The sequence below is a fragment of the Uloborus diversus genome, chromosome 5, assembly GCF_026930045.1.
Source record: "Uloborus diversus isolate 005 chromosome 5, Udiv.v.3.1, whole genome shotgun sequence".
Classification (NCBI taxonomy): Eukaryota; Metazoa; Arthropoda; class Arachnida; order Araneae; family Uloboridae; genus Uloborus; species Uloborus diversus.
The window spans coordinates 61,856,992-61,877,813 of NC_072735.1; the positions used below are offsets into that span (position 1 = coordinate 61,856,992).

The following is a 20,822-nucleotide window of genomic DNA, read 5'->3' on the forward strand; positions in this document are numbered from 1 at the left end:
ATACTAGCCGCGTTGTGATTATTGTCAGGGTTGCCGTAAGAGAATTCACTTGTTGTATTCAGAAATTTAGATAGAATCCAAGAAATGCTCGTTCTATTAGAAAAAGAACTCCGTAAATGTAAGACCTTCGATAATGAATGTTAGTTACGGTTTTCGAGAATTAAAGCCGTTTGCATGCCTTTCAATATTGATGATTGCGCATTTGCTCTCAAGGAAATACCGATTGCATTTTCTTTCGAGTAGGTATCGGAACTAGCCGAGTTATATCTTGTTCGTTGAAGATCCAATATTTTATTTTATATGACTTATTTGACATAGGTTGCGGAATTAGGGTAGCATATATAAGAATTTTCGTTTTTCTTTTTTGGGGAAATATTGATTTTCGAAGAAAATCGAAAATAAACTTGCATTTCTGAACTTGTATGGTTTTTGCAAATTATGTAAGGAAAGAAAATTTTAATGTGCAAATGATTTAAAATGGGTGTTATCCCCTCCCTCGAAAGTTTAGAAGGCACCTCTCCCTCCCCTTAAAAATGCAATTCCCCGTATGTTTCATAAACACTTGAAATTTTTCAAGCACCCTTTGTACAAATTTCATTAATTTGTTCCGTGCTGCGACCCCCCTCACCACATGAGCGGGGGGATGGTCGCTGTATGAATATTGTTAGAAAAAACTACAGGATAATTACTTATCAAGATGTCTGAGGGCTTTTCTCAATTGCAGATCTTGATATGCATAGATATATGTCCAAGTTCACCTCCCCCTCAAAAAAGACGCCCTCTTCAATTTTAATGACCCCCCCCCCAAAAAAAAAAAAATGGGAACACTCATTTAAGAGATTAAAATTCCTTTAAAATGAGTTCATTAAAAATTTCAGTGGTAAAGTCTGTCTCGTGACCTCCCCCCTGCAGGGGCATGCCTACTTCTTTATTTTGGAATATTTACTTTTCAAGATTTCTGTAGGCTTTTTTATATTGCAGATCTTAATGTGTAGATAATAATGCTAGGGCTACCAATTCCCAATAGTGTGATGGGCCCTCAATTTTAATTTTACTGAACAGCCCCCCTCCCCCCCCCCCAAAAAAAAACTCCTTACTTAAGAGACTAAAATCCTTTTAAAATAAGTTCTCTGATAATTTCAATGATATAGTCAGCTTCAATCTCCCCCCCCCCCTCAAATCGGCTCCAGCTGTTATAATTCGACTAAATTGCTCGAATATTTGTTTATCAAAACGTTCGATGACTTTTCTGCATTGCAGATTTAATTATGTTTTTGATGTAGCTTGGGGTGCTCATTTCCCTCCCCAAGTGTGGTGGCTCCCCTCAATTTTATCATCCATCTCCCCCCCCCCAAAAAAAAAAACACCACCATATGTTATATGTTAAAGAGATTAAAATCCTTATAAAAAGCTTCTCAAAAAATTTCAATATTATCTGCCCCATAATCCCCCCTCCCCCACAGAGGCTATTATTATTCGCATAAATTACTGAGATCAGCACGGCTCGTGCCTTGTAAAAGTGAGGGGGCCAGATCATGGGTGCACTCTCACCCCCCCCCCCCCCCCCCGGTTTTAAAAAAAATGAATTTTTAAAAATATTTTTTTTTAATTTAAAGGTTCATAACATAATTATTTGTGGAAAAAAACTAAATTCATTTTAAACAAAGAACAAGCTACAAAATACATAAACTACAAAATAAATCATGAAAGATATTAATCTTATGTTTATATCCATGATTGCAGGCAGGGGTGAAGTACTTTCACCGCCTGACTTTCAAAAATAAAATTTAATTAATCAGACAGGGAAAAGCTACAAAATACATCACAAAACTTATTAATCTCACGTTTATATCCAGTATGCCTTAAGGCGCTGAAGTATGCCTCCCTCACAGCGCCGGTAAGGGGCTGCAAGGGAGCCACTTTACATCCTGGCTTTTCAAAACAAATAAATTTTAAAAAGAAATATCATTTTTAAGCTTATAATAACTTAATTATTTTGTATGAGTAAAATTAATTTTATTTTAAGCAAGGCCAAATTACAAAAGTGCAAAAATATCGTGATTAGAGAAATATGTAAAAATTATAAATAACTTTAACACAGATGAAAATACATCTAAGTATTTTCTTTAAAATAAATAAAATAAAAATTGATAAACTGAATTTAAAAAAAAACTAAAATTAAATAAATTAAAAACTAGTTTTAAAAAATTTGTAACGATTTAAACGAGAGTGTACCTTTCTGCATATGATTCTGCCAGCCCCATGGGCCAGATTCAGAATTTTATGCAAAGACAAAAAATATCAAACTCTTTACTACATGAGCAATAATTTAAAACAAGCAATAATTTTTGTGTAACAATGGGAAGACATTTTTCGAATAAAAAAAAATTATATTGTAACGATATGCAGCAGCTCCCAAAAGTGTTCATACACCTACGACTTTCAATGAAATAAGACATTACCCATTGGTTAGAGTTAATATTTCAGAATAGGTATTCAACTATAAGATCTATGATCAATTTTCAACAAAACTACATGATTTTTTTTTTTTAATATTAAAACTTAATTTTTTAAAAATTAAAAACAAAAAGGTGCTAGAAATTTTATCTCCCAAAAGCCTTTGTACAATTTAAAAAATGTCAATATATCATTGAATAATATAACTTTTCATTAAGTTATTATTTAGTAGAATATCATGCAGTATCAACAAAACCTTTTAAATGTCTATGGATAGATTTCATTCTTTTTTCTTTCTTTCTTTTTTTTTTTGCTTATTTTTTTTTTTTTTTTTTTTTTTTTGCTGAGTAAGTGTTCAACCAGACTTCCGAGCCTTACTGTTTCTAGCTTTATTTTCATTTCAAAGCCGTATTTTCGTAATCTAGCCTCCAGATATCTCTAAATATCTTACATTAAGTTCAAATCTGGAGATTGAAGGGGTATTTTCTAAACTTTAGGACAATTTTTGAGGCACTAGATGCAGACGTTGAAAACCGTGTGCTTTTTATTGTTATATTGATAAAAAAACAAAGTTGTTTCCGATAACAAAATTTTTGACTAAGAGTTTAAAATTGGTTTTTAAAAAAATATTTAAATAAACAGCATGATTCATTATCGCATCAAAAAATTCCAAACTACCAAGTCCTGATGCTGATATGCACCCTCACACAAGAAAACCTTCACCGTCCTGATTAACTGGCCCAACTAAGTTCTTAAGATTAAGTTCCTAATTTTTTCTTCTACAGTAAAACCTCGTTAAGTCGTCACTCAAGGGATCAAAAATTTTTGACCACTTATGCGGAGTGACTACTTATGTGGAGTGGGAAATTAAGGAAGAAAAAAAAAAGCATTACAAATATTAATGAATAGCAGTCGAATTCTGTGAGAAAAACAATAACTTATGTAATCAATGTCTATAAATTAGTGGAAATCTTAAAAAGGGGGAAAAATACTAATGATAGTTACTTTGTTTTATTTTCTATTACTTACACATTGCTTTATAACAACAACTTATTTTAATGTACTTACAGTACATTAATACAATCCTTCAATGTTGACTGATGAAGTTGTTGCTTACGGAAAAGAACTATCTCTTCTAACATACATCAAGCTTTAAATTCTGTGTTATAGTTCCTTGAACGCGGATGTTAAATACTGACTAACTTTCTACAGGTATTAGTTTTTGTCTGTCTTGCTGGAAAGAATTTGATTCATATTCTCGGCACTCGGCAGAGTCACAGCAAGAAGTATGCTTTAAATGAATAGAACCGAGGATTAAGATTTCAAGGAAAAATGACTATCAAACAGCCTTTCAACTAAGTCCGACACTATTTTCTAAGATCCGATAAGGAAAAGGAGTTTTAGAAAATAATTTTTTGAGTGACTAGTTAACCGGGTGAAACTAAATTTGGTGACCAGTAAAGGAGGATCATTTTACATTACCGTGAATGAGACCTTGTCGGGACCAAAGAAAAGCGACCACTTAATCGTTCGACTACTTATTGAGGTTTCACTGTATTTACAGTTACACAACAATTTAACCAAAAATGTTGAATTCATTTTTGTCTGTACGTAAGATGTAATTCCAAAATGTTTGAAGCTTTTTTATCATTGATTTTGTGACGAAAAGCGTAAGCTTTCTGTTTTTTTGCACGAACAAGAAATTTTCTGCGGGAGGAGGTCCCATTTAATCCAGCTAATCAGAGAACTTGGAGAACAATTTTAGGTGAAAATGAAACGTAAAATGTTTCATTAATTCAAATTCTAAGGAAACTTTAACAACAGTCAAATGTAGATTTTTCATAAATTTTTTAACTGTAAATCTCCACACTTTGACTACCTTGAATATTAACCTTTTCTTACCTTGTTTTCGATTCTATTCTTTTCTTTAAAGCATTTTATCAAGTACTTTGCTATAGAATGGTGTCTAATTTAGAGACATTTCAAACCAGTTTACAGCTACTATGAGGAAAAAATTCAAATTTCGAATGGTGTTTGTGGTTTACGAAAATACCAGCCATTTTAAAGTTATAAGCACACTATTAACCCGTTCGCACCCAGCGTCAGGCGGATGCTACGCAACGATTCCTCTCCTATTAGCCCAGCGTCACTTCTCCGCTACGCGCTCTGATCGACGCTGACATCCCAGCGTCACGTATATGCTTTCTCGAAATGGAACGATTGAATTGAATATTTAAACGATAATAGATGGCGCTAAACGGCTATAACTTTGATCATATTCGAGTCACATGGTATTTGACCTTCATGTACACGCTTTAGTTTCTTATTTGGGCCTCTCAATGGGATAGATTTTTTTTATGTAAACAACAGTACACTGCTTTGCGCTTATGATTTATGAGGTCTCAATTGCTCTTGTTTATATCTTTGCTTCTCTTTTTTTTTTTACGAGTACTTGAAAGAGATATACATCTAGCTGAATAAATTATGGGGAGGGAAGGAAGGTTAAAATATTTTTGCGTATGTGTTCCAGATTTTTGGGATTCCCTGTTCGATGAGAGTACAGGAATGATTTCAAGAGGCCTAAAGTTTATGATTATTTTTGAATCCTTTCTGATATTGTTCTTCTGTATTTATTCTTTTTCATTTGGAGAATGGAAAAGTGCAATAAAAATGGTTAGCGAAGTGAGTGAAAGGGAATGTTTTCGAGTGAATTATGAAGCAGTTTTGAGACTTGTCGCGTGGGAAATATAACTAGTTTAAATTCGTTGACCTAAGTTGTTTTAATCAAAATTACATAAGGAACATATTTTTTTGCTACATTTCTTTTTCTTTGATTCCACACTCACGATGTCAAACTCTAACTTTGTTTTTGTGCACATATCATTTAATTTTGTGCACATGGTTAAAGTTTTAGTATTGTACTTATTTCACTTCCTTCTAATAATGTAAGTCTTTATATTAATAATTAGTAATCAGTAGTACATTGTTTAAGCAAAATTAAAATTTCAAGCCATTATTTTGAGATGCTGATTTTATATGAATATTTTTGTTCAGTTAGACTTAACTGCTGTAAATGCTCGGGCCGATGGCGGCGTTCCATTTCAGAACGTTCGGTCCCGTAGCTGCGCTTCGTTTTCCGAGCGCTGGTCCTCAAGGGGTTAAGGAATAAATAAACAAAAAATTAAAGACAAATAACTTTTAAGGGTCAACACAATGCAAAAATAATAAAAAAATGACCCATGATAATTTTAACCATGAATTTATTCGAAAATATTTGAGTGTACGATAACTTTTGTGGCGTATTGTTTCTCAGTCTCTTCGTTTTCTGATCCATCAATATTTTGAAAAAACTATAGAGTTTTATTTAGGACTAGTGGTACCTGCACCGCTTTGCCCGTAATAGAAAAATTAAAAGGTCTTTTGGTTCGCCTGTATATTTACAAATAATGTATGGTGAATTTTCTCGCCAATTGGCTTGATCCCATGTTACGGTTCCACGTTATGATAATTTCGTAATTTACTCGTTCATCTTATGATATTTTTGTTCTTAAAATTAGAATAGAAAAAGAACCACATCGAATTTTCGAAAAATCGCTTCGAGGTGCACCCCCCCCCCCCCCACGCCCATGCTACAAACTAACTTTGCGCCAAATTACATGAAAATTGGCCGAACGGTCTAGGCGCTATGCACGTCACAGAGATCCAGACATCCTCCGGACAGAGAGACTTTCAGCTTTATTATTAGTAAAGATAAAGATGACATAGGAATGATGTGAAAAAATATTGGACTTGATATTTGAATTCAGTTTTGCATTATTTTGGTTTTACTTTAAAATTTCAAAGTGTACAAACACTTTTGGGAGCTACTGTATGCACATACGTACATACAACACAAACGCACGACAGTGGCACAACAAGAAAGTAGTTTTTAAGGAGAGGGAGATAAGGGTGGCACAATAGGAAAAAAAATCCCATCACTTTGATTTGCTCATCAAATCTCTCAATTTTGAAACTTGTAATTTTAAAAACACAATTATAGAGGGTCTTTGGTGCTGTTAGGGGAAAGAACGGGGGGGACTTCGCGGGAATTTGTAGAAATTGAAGCCTTTTAACTAAGGGACTCTCCCTGAACCGTGTTTCTTTTGTTTTAATAAATAGATATCAATTCTTCCTCATGGGCGGATTTATGGGGGGTCAGAGGGGGGCAATGCCCCCCCCCAGTTTTGGGAGGACTTTATGTAGTAACAACACATCTTCCAAAAATTTTTAAAAAAAATCATTATTTTTTTGTTTTTGTTTCTAGTTTAGAAGAGCATGGGTGGATTTATAGGGGGGGGGGGCAAAGGGTGCAATGCCCCCAGTTTTGAGAGGAGTTCATATAGTAGCAACTTATCTTCCAAAATCTTATAACAAAAAAAAATCATGATTTTTTTTTTTTTTTTTTTTTTTTTGAATAGTTCAATGATAATGAAGAGACTAGCAAATGTTCTTTTCTGAAGGGAGAAAAAAAAAAGGAAAAAAACCGAACATTAAATACAAATAGTACAGCTGTCACTGGGGTACTGAAAATTGGTCTAAATTCACTATTTTGGACTGAAAACCATTTGAGCAAGTATATGAATGGAAATATAGGCTAAACGAGCTATGCATTCAGCTGCAACACTTATAATAATTAACGTTTGGGACCCTCCCTCCCCCCTCCCCAATTTGCGCTAATAGACTGATCTAGTCGTTATGATTTGTTTTCTCTTTTCAGAATGCTTATTTTCAATTTGCGTGATTTCAAAAACTAGATGTTTTATGCTGTTAGAAACGAAAGATTTTGAAGAACCTTCTAGTATCACACGTTCAAATGAAATTGGCTGATTTGAAATGTATGCTATTGCAAAAGAAGTACAAGGTTTTTGTACAGCAAAATAATATCAAATGTAAGTTAACACCATACTCAACGAATGTATGTAACAATGAAACAAAAAACTGGGAAAATTGTCCAACCATTGAACAAACAGAACGTAAAATCACTGTAAACAATGGGTTGATTTTTTAGGGGAAAAAATAGGACTCTCAATCCAAAGCAGTTCAAAACTAAATTTCTGATTTTCCAGAATCATACGTTGTAAGGAAAACGTCTGAATAAAAGAAAAAGTGAGGGAGATATATTTCCGGCACGAATGCTTTGCACAATTCTTGTAAGATCGCATTATTACCTGATGAAATGTTTTTCTAACAGTGTTTCCTTTATTTTTTAAAGGAAAAAATTCGTATATATGAAATTAATAGTTAGAACTGTACTTCATGCGCTTGGAAAATTTTCGGCTTGTCTTTTTTTTTTTTTTTTTTGAGAAAGAAAAATAAATACTATCGCAAACTGAATAAGTTTCAGTTATCTGAACGTTCTGATTAATTGAATCATTTTACTTAGGGAAAATACCATTTTCCTTACTTTCTAAATACTATTTAAAAATTAAGGTAAGTCATAATCATCTAAGTCTAAATGAGACAGTTATTGTCATTATTGTAATCTGAGTAATTCAGTCATCAAAAGTTTTGGAAAAATTTGCTGAAATTTGATAAAAACCGATAAAAACCTTACACAGATTGGTAAAATCGTAAAAATCCTTTAATTGTAACAACTGACGAATTTTCGTTAAAATTACAAAAAATCAAACAAAAATCTGCAGGTAAGAGTGAATTACATGCAAGGCCGGATTTGCCTATAGCTTAGGGCCCCTGCTTTGAAGTGGAGAGCTAACTCAAAAAAAAATTGTGATTCATTCCTTAAAAAGCTTTACCATTTAAAAATCTAGTAAACTTATCATGACTTATCTCGCCGCATAATAAATCAGCCAACTGAACTCGAAAACTGGTGCTTGAAAAACTAATTTCATTTTCAAGTACTTGAAAACCTTGAATATTTGGAAACGTGTGGCTACAAACCTTAAATTTTAAAATTTCTAACAAATTCAGCTCCTTGCTACATCTTGCATCAAAAATGTAAAAATCATGGTTCTCGCGTTTGTAACGTATCATATTACTTGAAATAAATTTTTTTGTGACTCACATGCTTCATATCTTGCTATTTATTTAATCCCGAATGCAGAATTTTGGAAATTCTTTTGTATTGATTGCTTTTATCTTACTTTTACTGCATATTGTTAATCTATTTAGCCCGGGAAAAAAAATGATACACTACCCCTATTCCTTTTCGTTTTCTGCACTACTTATAATTAAAAATAAAGTTGCAATGAGAAATTAAAGTTTATTTTTTCTTTTAAACTTAAAATACAAAAATCTGCAGGTAAGAGTGTATTACATGCAAGGCCGGATTTGCCTATAGCTTAGGGCCCCTGCTTTGAAGTGGAGAGCTAACTCAAACAAAATTGTGATTCATTCCTTAAAAAGCTTTACCATTTAAAAATCTAGTAAACTTATCATGACTTATCTCGCCGCATAATAAATTAGCTAATCCAGTAGCTGTTGCTACTGGAAAACTGAACTGGAAAACTGGTGCTTGAGAAACTAATTTCATTTTCAAGTACTTGAAAACCTTGAATATTTGGAAACGTGTGGCTACAAACCTTAAATTTTAAAATTTCTAACAAATTGTAAGGGGAGGAATGCCAAAATGTGTCAAATTCAGCTCTTTGCTACATCTTGCATCAAAAATGTAAAAATCATGGTTCTCGCGTTTGTAACGTATCATATTACTTGAAATAAATTTTTTTGTGACTCACATGCTTCATATCTTGCTATTTATTTAGTCCCGGATGCAGAATTTTGGAAATTCTTTTGTATTGATTGCTTTTATCTTACTTTTACTGCATATTGTTAATCTATTTAGCCCGGAAAAAAAAAAGATACACTACCCCTATTCCTTTTCGTTTTCTGCACTACTTATAATTTAAAAAAAAGTTGCAATGAGAAATTAAAGTTTATTTTTTCTTTTAAACTTAAAATAGGCGTTTCTTACAAAGTTTGAACAATACCGTACAACTGTATAATCTACTACTCAATTTCAGAGACTGGAAAGTGCAAATTATTGGTTCTAAAATCCCTGAAAAGAATTGGCACAGTATAGCCTACTAGGGCTCTTGAGCCAAAAACCCAATCTAACTAACCAAACCTTGAAAATAATTAGACAAGTCTTTGAAATTCCTAAGCAAAGTGTGCTTCAATTTTATTTCTTATCAAGTGTATAAATTAATAATTGTTCAAATGGGTAGTATGTTACTCTCTTTATACCTATTCTCTAAACCTGTGCACCATTTCTTTTAAAATATTAACTTGCATCACAAAGCACTTTTAAAGCGTAAAACTTTTTTAAAAAAATGATTTGCCTATTATTTCCAATTAACCCTTATAAGACTTCAAAATTCAGAATTTTATATCCATTTTATATAATTTCTTCCAGAGACCCCCAGGCCCCCTAAAATTGGAGATATTCTATATCCCACTTAAAAGGGAGCCCTGGGTCACTCTCTTAATACCAGCTCCCTCTCTTTTAAGGTCAATTCAAAAAGGACAGCATGATTACAAACAGTAATGAAAACGGCACATAAAGAAGTAAAGAATCGTCTTATGCATCACAGAAAACAGATAAAAACATGGAAGGGGGGGGGAGGGCAATTAAAAATGTTGCTCAAAAAAAAAAAAATCCTGCCCCCCCCAAGAACTCAGTCCTAAATCCGCTTATGTTCTTCCTCCCCCCCCCCCCCTTCAATATTTCCAAATTGCAGTTCAAAAAACGCAATTGTAGATATACTTGAAGATTTTGACAAGAAGCGGTTCTGAAGCTCTCCTCTTGAATTTTTTTTCAAAACTGAAGTCCTAAAAATTGAGCACAATGTTCTATGATATTATAAGGGGTTCAGAGATTACGCCACGTTTCTATGCAGATGATGTAACCAGAGGTGCTTATATCCCTCAAAAGCAATAGCACCCCTAAATTTTATCAAGCCCCTCTTTTCCCTTAAGAATTGCAACTCACTAATAAAAAGACAAATTCTTCTAAAGTAATTTCTCCAAAGTTTCTGTGTTATAATCTGCCTCATACCCCCCCCCCCCTCCCTCGCCGCAAACACATGAGCATCCTTGCTGTAGCTATTATTATTAGAATAAATTGCTGAAATATTTATTCACCGAGATAGCGATGGCTTTTCTCTGTTGCAGATATTTACTAATGCAATTAGGCATTGCATTTATATGCTTTGCAACCCCCTCCTTCCCCCCTCCATAAAATGTTGAATTTAGCGACCTAAATATATCGATATGTCGAAAATATCGATATTTGGAGAGCGACATATCGCGGTATTAAAATTCCGATGCCACCCAGCTCTACTGCCAAGGTGTTTAAAATGCAAGATTGCACCACATACTGTTTGCAGAAGCACATAAAGCAAACAAATGATTTCTCACTGCCGTTTCCTTTGCCTAAACTACTCTAAAATAACAGATCTTTTGCTTGACATTGTAAAAAGAAGGAAATACAACATGTAAACTAAGAGATATACTGTAAAATATTTCATAACTGCAGCGATAGAAAAAAAGGAAATGCACACAAATTAAAAAGAAATTGGTTAGCTTCAATTTTGCGATTGATAACTTTGTACGAGTTTTTCGCCAAAACCTAGAAATTCATAGAAAGACATAATGTTATACAATTTCTTTAAATACATAGTACAATCCAAAAGCTCTGGGACAAGTTGTACAAAACCTTACCCTGAATAGCTCACATCACCAAAGCACATCCACCTTCAAAATAGTCACTTTGAGCGACTATGCACTTCTGCCAAAGTTCGTATAACTATTGGAAACACTCCTGAAAGTCATTTTTCGCAACCTCCTGTAAGGCCTCCAGCGAAGCAGCTTTAACTTCATCGTGGTAAAGAAGGTGACTTCTATTTTGAGCATGCATGATTCGATTGGATGTCAAACAAATAACACCAAGTTTCATTGGACTTAGCCCCGTGTGACTTTTACCTATTCCCAGCAGTTAAAAAACATTTTCAGGGACGCTGCTTTTTTTCTTCAGATGAAGTTAAAGCTGCATCGCAGGAGGCCTTGTGAAAAATGGCTTCCAGGAGTGCTTCCAAAAGTTAAACAAATGTTCGCAGAAGTGCATAGTCGCTCAAGGTGACTATTTTGAAGGTGGATGTGTTTCGATGATGTGAACTACTCAGGGTAAGGTTTTATACAACTTGTCCCCCAACATTTGGATGGCACTGCGCATTAAAACTAAAACTAAAATGTTCGTAAAAATATTTGAATTAAAAATTACCTTTCCTGTACTCTGTAATATAGTTGTACGTGTCCTCCACTGTCTTTCTCTACTAACAATATCACGGGTAACATCAACATCATAGTCGAGAATTCTCTGAATTTCATTGTAATTTGGAGGCACATCATCATCACCTTTAATGGTTGATCTCTTTTTGGCTAAACGTTTTGCTTTGATGGCTGCTATCATCTCAACAGACATAGCGTCAGACAGGGATCTAGTTTTTAAAATATTACATCTTATTATATATAGAAAAACGTGCAAATTTCTTAATCAGGGCCCAATGCAGAATTTATCTTACTACCTGTTTTTGAGAAAACTTAATATCAACATTCTATTTTATAAAATTAACCTGTTTCCTATTTTTATGAAAAGTTGCTTTTTATCATTATTATATTTGTAAAACACAGAACAACCAAGTTGTAATTTGGAAAAGTACTATGTTATCTAAAGTACGTTTTCAATAATGATGCACAAATCCTACAAATAGTCAAAAATATGGGAAGATAAAACAAAAACTCAGCAAAAAAGAATGAACAATTAATCTATAGCAGTAAACTTCACAAGCAGATTTGAAGCAGATTAGGACCAGGGTTGCCTTGATGGGAGATCAATGTGACCTACCAAAACATTTGCTTATTATTCAGCAATTTTGACTGTTTGGCAAATTTATAGACCTTATTGAAATACTGTAATCATTATTTAATTATTTATTATAATTCTTTTAATTGTTCTTGTTGCCCCTTCTTATTTGATGCAGTTATGTGTGCAGGCTCGTATTTTATCATTCTGCAACATCCGGAGTTCCATTTGGTAAATTGAGAATTTCTTCCTCCTAAAAATATGTATTCTGCAAATCCTTGAGTAGGATCTATTCATTAGGTTTTTATTTCAAACATGATTTTCGGGGAACAAAAAGAACAAATAAAAAAGCATCTATATACTTTTATTTCGGCTCAGCATGCTTCATTGTTTACAATTCGAGAAATTATTTATTTAAATGACAAACCAGAAACAGATGTCTTCAAGATTTTTGAAAAATCAAATTATCTAAGCGTCCAAGCCTATTTACAACCATACAAACGAAAAATGGACTAAAACACCAGAAAACATTCATACTCGTACGACGTTCATGATAACCAATTCAACATCCTGTTTTTATGAGTAAATATTTTTTTTTTTTTAAGCTGGGAAGCAGTTTTATTCAAAATGGGGAATTTTGTGAGAGAAACATTTTTTAATTACTTTTGTGAATGTGCTGATTTTTATGATTATTTTTGTGAAGCTGCCATTTTTATTATTTTTTGAAGGCACTCATTTACTAGTATGATTTTTTCTAAACATATTAATAAACAGCAGTGCATGGACGGATACAAGGGACGGGCAATCATCCCTCCCTTGAGAGACTCTACTAGCATTTTTTCGACGAAGAAGTTCCAAAATTATTTTTTAGACAATCTGCGAAGAATTAAAGGAAGCTCTCAGCCGGAAATGTTTCGGAATATTTCAAACTTAAGGTCTTAAAGCTGCGATTTTAAAACATGATTGGTAACATTAGAGGAAGAAATGATTTCTGATTATGAATCTGCTAATTTTTTGAAACCGTAGTTCCACAAATGTAATTTTAAATGATATTCAATTATGATAGGGGGTTTCAAACTGTTTATTTTTTTCAAAACTGAAGTTCCAAACACGAAATAGTGCCCCGTCCTTGAAGTAGTCCAAGATCCGTCCTTGAAGTGGTTAAATTGACCTGTATTGGACCCTGATAATACATACAAAGTAGTCGAAGGTACTATAAATATAGATCTCACAATATATTACCAAAAATAATAATAAACTTTTTAACATCAGAAATAATTATTTAATTCAGTGGATAAAAGCTTGCAAAGACATTAGATTACAAGTAAGAGAACTACATTCTATACAAATTTAAATTAGAGTTACTTCCTGAATGTCAACATTTCAACTGAGCACATATCATTTGAAGATGAGAGATGATTAAAAAATATATTTTCTAATATTATAAAAAATAAAGCTAAGTGGGGTTAACACACCTTTTCTCCCTGGTTTATGAAATAAATAACATTTTACAATATTATGATTAAAATGATCTTGGAGTCATTGGAATTCGTAGGAAAATAGATTAATAGACGTATAAAGAAACACAGTTATGCTAAACTAGTTCAAATGATACTTTGGCACTTTACATTAAAGTAAGTTATTCCGTCCATTTTAACAAATAAGAAAACACAAACTAAAGGATTAAACTTTTACCGAAACATGTACAAAACTAATTGAAAACCTAAAAACTGGGGGAGGGGGGAATAAAAAAAATCATCGGAGGCAAGCCAGATTAAAAACATGATTCAAATCGAGAAAGATACTTGTTCTGCACAAAGGAAAGCATTTTTATTTTTTAATACAGCGTTGTTATAAACAGGGTGCGTACGGACTTAGCAAGAAAAATCCAAGGAGCTTAGAAAAAATCCAAGGAGTCAAAAAAAAATTATGATTTACAGCAAAATAACCATGCAAATAGCAGTTTATATTTAAAATCACTCAGAATCAATCTTCAGTTAAATCTATCTTTCCATATACAATAATTAACTAATTAAAAACAAAAATTCACCGATAATAAGCCACCTCATCACTAACAATTGTTCGCAGTGAAAACTCAACAAACGCGATACCTTGCCAGAAAAGACAACACACTCCAACATGCACTCCAATCCAAAATGGCTGATCTTAAGCTGATGCGTCGGTTCTTATGGATAGGGGCCTTAATTTCAGGGAAATGATGAAACCAAAAAGTGGTCAGCAATGAACGCTATCTACTGGAGTTTAAGGCTCAATTCAACTATCAAAATATCACCAAACAGAAAACTGCTTTGTTCATATGTAGAAGCAATTTTCACCTGTCAAACCTTGAAGGGTAATTTTCTAGTTTATAATAGCTGGAACGAAACTGTAACAAACAACTACACGTGATAGAAGACATGGAGGTGAACCTCGGCTAAAGGAAAAGATCGGAAAAAGGCAATGCAAATAACTGTAGTGTAGCCAGATTATACACATCTAACATTTGGTTGGATGAAAAAATAAATTAATAATAATAATAATAAAAACAATTGTAACTTCTATCAAAAATTTTAAAAAATAACTCAAATCAGCATGTCATAACTGTTACATCAAAAAACTGTTCAACTTTTAATGTTTTTTTTTTTAATTTATCATCGAGACATTTTAAAACATTATTCAAAATTATATTAGCGATTCTTCCATTTTTCAGCTTTGTGAAACGTATGGTACAATCACGCATCTGGTAACATTGGAAATAACACCAACAGCGGCAAAATCTTATGGAAACGCCTAGCGAAACTTATGTCAGTTAAGAGAGTTCTATGAGAGCAAACAAACTTATTTCAAGGTGCAATTTGAGAGCTCTACTGGTGGTGACATTTGAATGAATTCTACTACCAGAAGGAGCCGCGACATTTTTGCAGCACTTCAGCAAGGCCATAGGGGGGGGGGGGGGCAACAGTTATTTTTACATTTTGGAGGCAAAACGTAATGATTTCTTTTTCTAACATGATCAGTGATGCGTTAGTTTTGATTCGCAAATAATTTCAAGGACTATTTAGAAAATCTCGGAAATTCCAAGTACCTTCCAAACTGATTTTTTTTCCAAATAGCTTCCCAGGGTCCCACGAGTATGTACGCACCATGTATAAAGTATCAACAATGAAGATGCTAAGTAAAAACATGCACTTAACCTAGTTTTGATAAAAATTGATGATTGATAACAGTCAAACTTTATCATAGAGCTACAAGAGACTATAAAGACAGGCATCACAATGTCCAATTACCAAAAACAATTTGTCAGATTTGCTCATACAGTTTATTAACTAATGAAGCATTTGTTGAATTAATGAATTAGATTACCTCACCTACATATATATTGAAACACCAATGCAATTACATAGAATTAATTTGATTAAAATTTATATTTCATTTTGCATATGAAAATATTTGCAAAATTTTAGATGCTCATATATTGGTTTTTAGTTGAGTTGTTCCATTTTTTTTTTTTTTTTTTTTTTTTTTTTTTTTTTTTTTTTTTTGCAAACGTCAAAAAGTTTACTACTCCTTTCTCAAAAGTTTAGTTTAAAAAATTAAAAAATGGTAACTGAAGCATGGTGCTCCTAAAAATGGAAGCAATGATAGAGGGAATTGGGAGAGAGAAATAATGATATGTGTGGTATATGAGGGAGAGAATGACACTTCTGTGTGATAGAGCTATGTTCCTAGAAACAATGAAGAAGGTGAAAGCATGCAATCGGAAACAAAAATTTAGGTATGTTTTGTTTTTTGTGATGGTAAAATTTACCTTCGAAAAATGGGATAAAAATTGATGTATGGAAATTTAAGTTCCCTTTAAATAGACTCCTTTAAGCGAAATGTGATGAAAAAAAGGTTAACAAACATTTTTTCAAAAAGCTCAATACTAAGGTGCATATATTATGTAACACAACAAGAAAACAAAAAAAGACATCAGTTTTTTTTGTTTGCAATGATAGAACACACCTTTAGGGTTATTTCATATGTTTAAATTATTGAATAGGACCCTTGCCTCCTAATGAAAAATCCGCTTAAGTAAATTCATATTTTTCAGCACAAAGAAATGCTTCAAGATAAACTTCAAGTAATTTTTCATTAAATCTTCATGCTTTCATCAGTATACAGTAGACCCTCATTTTACGCAGGTGTTACGTTCCACGGAAATGCCGCATAGATCGAAACCGCGTAAATTGAGACCTAATACTAGAGTTAAAATATTGGTTTGGTTCCGTAGATAACAAAATACTTCATTCTAGTGATGACCAATTGTATAATAAGTTTAATGTGCACTTATATCAACTTTTATGCATAAAGAAAACATAAATTCCATGTTCTGTTTATAAAGAGGAGCTGACTATGATAGCCTTTTGGCAGTCATTAAGAATTTTTCTCTGTAATTCTTTGCAGAGCATTAACACATCCATGATCACTTGCATCATTTCTATGATAGAATCTTCCTTCACTAACAAATCGGAAAGATCATTTCTCTTGTCTAAAAATGGCTCAAAATTTTCAATGTGAACGTTTTCGGTTGTACGTCACCGACGTCGGTATCCTCGTTGGTTTTGGCCTCCTTTGTCACTCCTAAAAGCTCTTCTTCCAGATAGTTCTGAACTGTGTGATATTAATAAGTTTTCTTCTGGAAAGAGCTCTGGAACCAATCATATAAAATGTCTCCAGTGGCCCAAGCTCGACTATTAGCACACCAAAATGCAATTGATTATGCGTAATCTGCAATCTTTACAAGTTTGGTTTTTGGAAGAGGGGAAAATTTTCTCTGTTTGTGGTGCCACATCCATGTAAAACCGAAACTCATGCATGTAAAATAAATAAAGGTATCAAATCTTAAACTGCAAATAATCGAAACCATATAAAATAAACCCGTGTAAAAAGAGGGTCTACTGTATTTGAGAATTTTCAGAGAGATTGAAAGATTTCTGTAACAGGCACAATTTACTGAAGAATTAAGTATAAATGTGGATTAAGATTAACAAATAACAGAAAATGGATTTTTTTTTTTTAGTTTGAGTACCTGTAAAACAAAAACCAGATCACATACAAGGGAGATCACATCTATGGGAGATGGATTGAATCAGTTGGTAAACTTATTTGCCTCATTTAACTATTATTGGAGCACTAACTAAACATATTGGAGCAAAAAATAAAATAGCGTTTCTATTTTATTGACGAGCTTTTCATGTGTATAGCAATAGTTGATTGCACTTGAAATTGGTATTTTGTATGCTCCTTTTCTCTAGTTAGCCTAAGTTTCTGAAAAACATTTTCCCTTACTTGATACAAACAAATCCAACTTTGATCTGCCATATAAATAAAAAATTACTGGATTTATGGATAAAAAGTGAAGCAATTGGTAAATCTACTCACAATACAGTATATGAGTTTTAAAGATATTACTAAATTTATGAATATATCGAATGATGTTATTACTTAATATTTTCTGTTAATACAGAGGATTCCTTTGGTGCATCAAGCCTTGCTGCAAGTTGATCTTTTGCTCTTTGAACTTCACCCTCCTAGGAAATAGTTTAACATAATATAACCAGACCTCTATTTGACAAAGTCAAAAAATCTACCAAAAAAGTTTGCTAAATAAAAAATGTATAAAATTACCATTTTATTATACGTGGTATCACACCATATAAATGCACATTTTAAAATTATAAGCACTAAATATCACACAAAAATGATTAAATTATGTTTTAATTATCCTGTAGATGGACAGTCCTAGAGTTACATGTTAAATTGACAAAATATTTCATCATGGACCATAAGGTTGTTAAATAAATCATCTTCATTTAATAATGTTTTTTATTTGCAAAACATAAAAAAGTATTTTTTAAAAATACCAAACAATACGGAAGTTCGGAAATAAAATTTATTCACTTCTTTTTAAGATACAATTTCTATTTATTTCAAAATACAGAGCAAGAATTTTTTTTCCAATTCTAGGAACAAGTTTATAAGATTTCTCTAGTAAAGAGGAAAATACTTTTAACATATAGGGGGAGTTGGGGCATGTTGGTCCACTTTTCAGTTTTCAATTTTTATTTCATGAAACAATAAACAATTTAGTGGGATTATTTATCATAATATTGATTACTCATTTCATATGATTAATGAATTTAGTTTTGAAACTATAGCAATGGATGGTTTAAATCTTTTTCTTAATTATTTGTCCCCTTCTTTGAATTAACATATTGCACTTAAAACTTGAGCAAAGTCAGGCATAACAGCTGGTTCTCAAATAAAATCCCTTTATTGTACACTTCACAGCATCACATTTTTTTTTGACTTTACAAGGGTTGTCTCAAGGAAGTAGATAGAGGAAGTGACTAGTTATGGGCACCCAACCAGTAATAGGGAGGTTCGTCTTGTACAGTCAATATCATATTTGTAATTGATACTCCAAGAAAACCACCAATGAATTCTCAAAATAGCATCTTTCAAGAACACCTTTTCCATTTTTATTCCAAACATAAGTTTTTATCTGCAGCGTTATTTAGAGTGCTAATGTTTCTCAGTCACCATTAAGTGAATTTTCTTTGGATTTAAGTTTTTGAAGGATTTTTTTCTTAAGGACTTGCTATTTCTTATCAGATCTCAGTTTTATTGATATATACCATGGGTGCAAGTTTGGTAATGTGTTCAAGACTGAAAATAGTTTCAGCCCCCCCCCCCCCTTCCCAGCATACGTGCTAAAGGGAAAATTTATGTGTATAAATGTTGTAGATTTTAACAATGCCAGTTTTTGAATCTGTGTTTCATTTGAATTTTAAGTCTTTAAATTGTAATATTTAAGCGTTTTGATATCGTAATTCCAAAAACCTAAAAACCGCCAATAACGAAGATCTGGGAGCTCTCCTCCAGAAATTTTTTTAAATTGAAGTACAAAAAAACGCAATGGTAGGCCATTTTGGTAAAGTTCAGGGAAAGGAGGCTTAGGGACTCTTACATCAATTATTTCAAACTGATAGTCCCAAAATCAATATTGGGTGACCTTCAAAAATAATAGAGAAAAAGGGGGGGCGCTCTGGGCTCTTCCCGAAATTGAAGCTTTAAAAACGAAATTGCACTCCATTTTTCATACGTTTATATGCTTTTTGAATGCATTATCGAGGGGCTGGAGTTCAGGAACCCTACTTCAGCAATATTTCGAAATTGAAGTTCCAAAAAACACAATTTTAGACGATGTTTTAAAAGGAAGGGGTAAAAGCGTTCGCTATTTTACCGATCGTAAACATTTTTATTGCAGTCAGCAATAAGATCGCTTGGGACATAAGATTTTCACTTTTGCAACATAAATCAGTTCCGATCGGAAAGTTTCCCAAGGTAGCACCAGAAAAGAAGGAAAGGTGGAGGAAGGGTATGGGGCGACTAATGATAATGGACTGGCACCATTCCCCCATACAGTCTTCATTTGAAAAATAATTCTTTTTTAGATAGCAGGTGGTGAAATCAGCAATAAAAAAACCGCTTCAGTAAAGTAGATATATTTTTTAGACGAGGTACACTTTACAATATTCATTAATTAAAAAAAGAAATAGGGTAACTGAATCCTTACCCCAGGCAGGGCACCCGAATCACATCCCTCTTAAGGCCCTCAAATATAGCCTAAAGTAACGTTTTAAATATTTCAGCATCAAAAAATTTTCGGAAGAGAACTCCCGAACCCCTTCCTCTGAGTTTACCACAAATGTCCTAAATTTGAATTTTTAAGGATGCAGTTTCTAAATTTTTTTCTAGGAATAGTACCCTTCCTTACCTAAAACATGACTTATGACCGCCCTAAAAGTTTTAATACTTTAATGTCAGAAACTTTTTGAGCTTCCTATACCCTACCCCTTAAGTCATCCAAAGATAGCCCAAAACAGAGCTCTTAAAATTTTAGAAAAGGAAATATTTCGGGCTGGGCGACGGAATACCCCCCCCCCCTCCTCTCATTGTGTTTAATAAAGGCAATGTAAGTTTGTGTTTGAGATTTATTTTTCTATTGAAAGAGCAACTCCCCTCCCCGCATCGCCAAAGACAACCCAAAATTTTAAGACTTCAATTTCGAAAATGTTTCGAGAAAGACCCCCCCCCCCCCTGAATTCCCTAACTCTTAACTCACTCAAAAATAGCCAAAATAGCCTTTCAATACTTCAGCATGGAGAAATTTTCAGGGGAGAAAGCACCCGAACTCCTGCCCCTAAGTTCACTTAATTTGACTTAAATTTGCAGTTCCCCCCTTTTCATCACCGAAATTTTAAGAATTTAAGTTCCAAAATTTATTGAGAGAAAGCCTTCGAATTCCCCCTTATTAAGGCTTCCAAAGACGACCTAAAGCTGAGTTCTGAACAAGGGCACCCAAACAGGGGGCAAGTGGGGGCTCAAGTCCCCCCCCCCCCCTTTAAAATTAGAACTTCCTTGCTTTTAGTACTTTTTTCTTTGCAAAACTGAAAAACAT

At 33.1% G+C, this 20,822-nt stretch overlaps 1 protein-coding gene across 1 annotated transcript in view; it reads right to left on the reverse strand.

The window, feature by feature from the left end:
• LOC129222075 (parafibromin-like) overlaps nt 1-20,822 on the reverse strand; it is a 75,044-nt gene that overhangs the window by 29,575 nt on the left and 24,647 nt on the right. Inside the window, exons 6-7 of the mRNA XM_054856506.1 lie at nt 17,804-17,889; nt 11,735-11,951 (exon numbers count right to left, since the gene is read on the reverse strand). Of these exons, the coding sequence (XP_054712481.1) occupies nt 11,735-11,951; nt 17,804-17,889 (303 nt within the window). The remainder of the gene's footprint in view (nt 1-11,734; nt 11,952-17,803; nt 17,890-20,822) is intronic.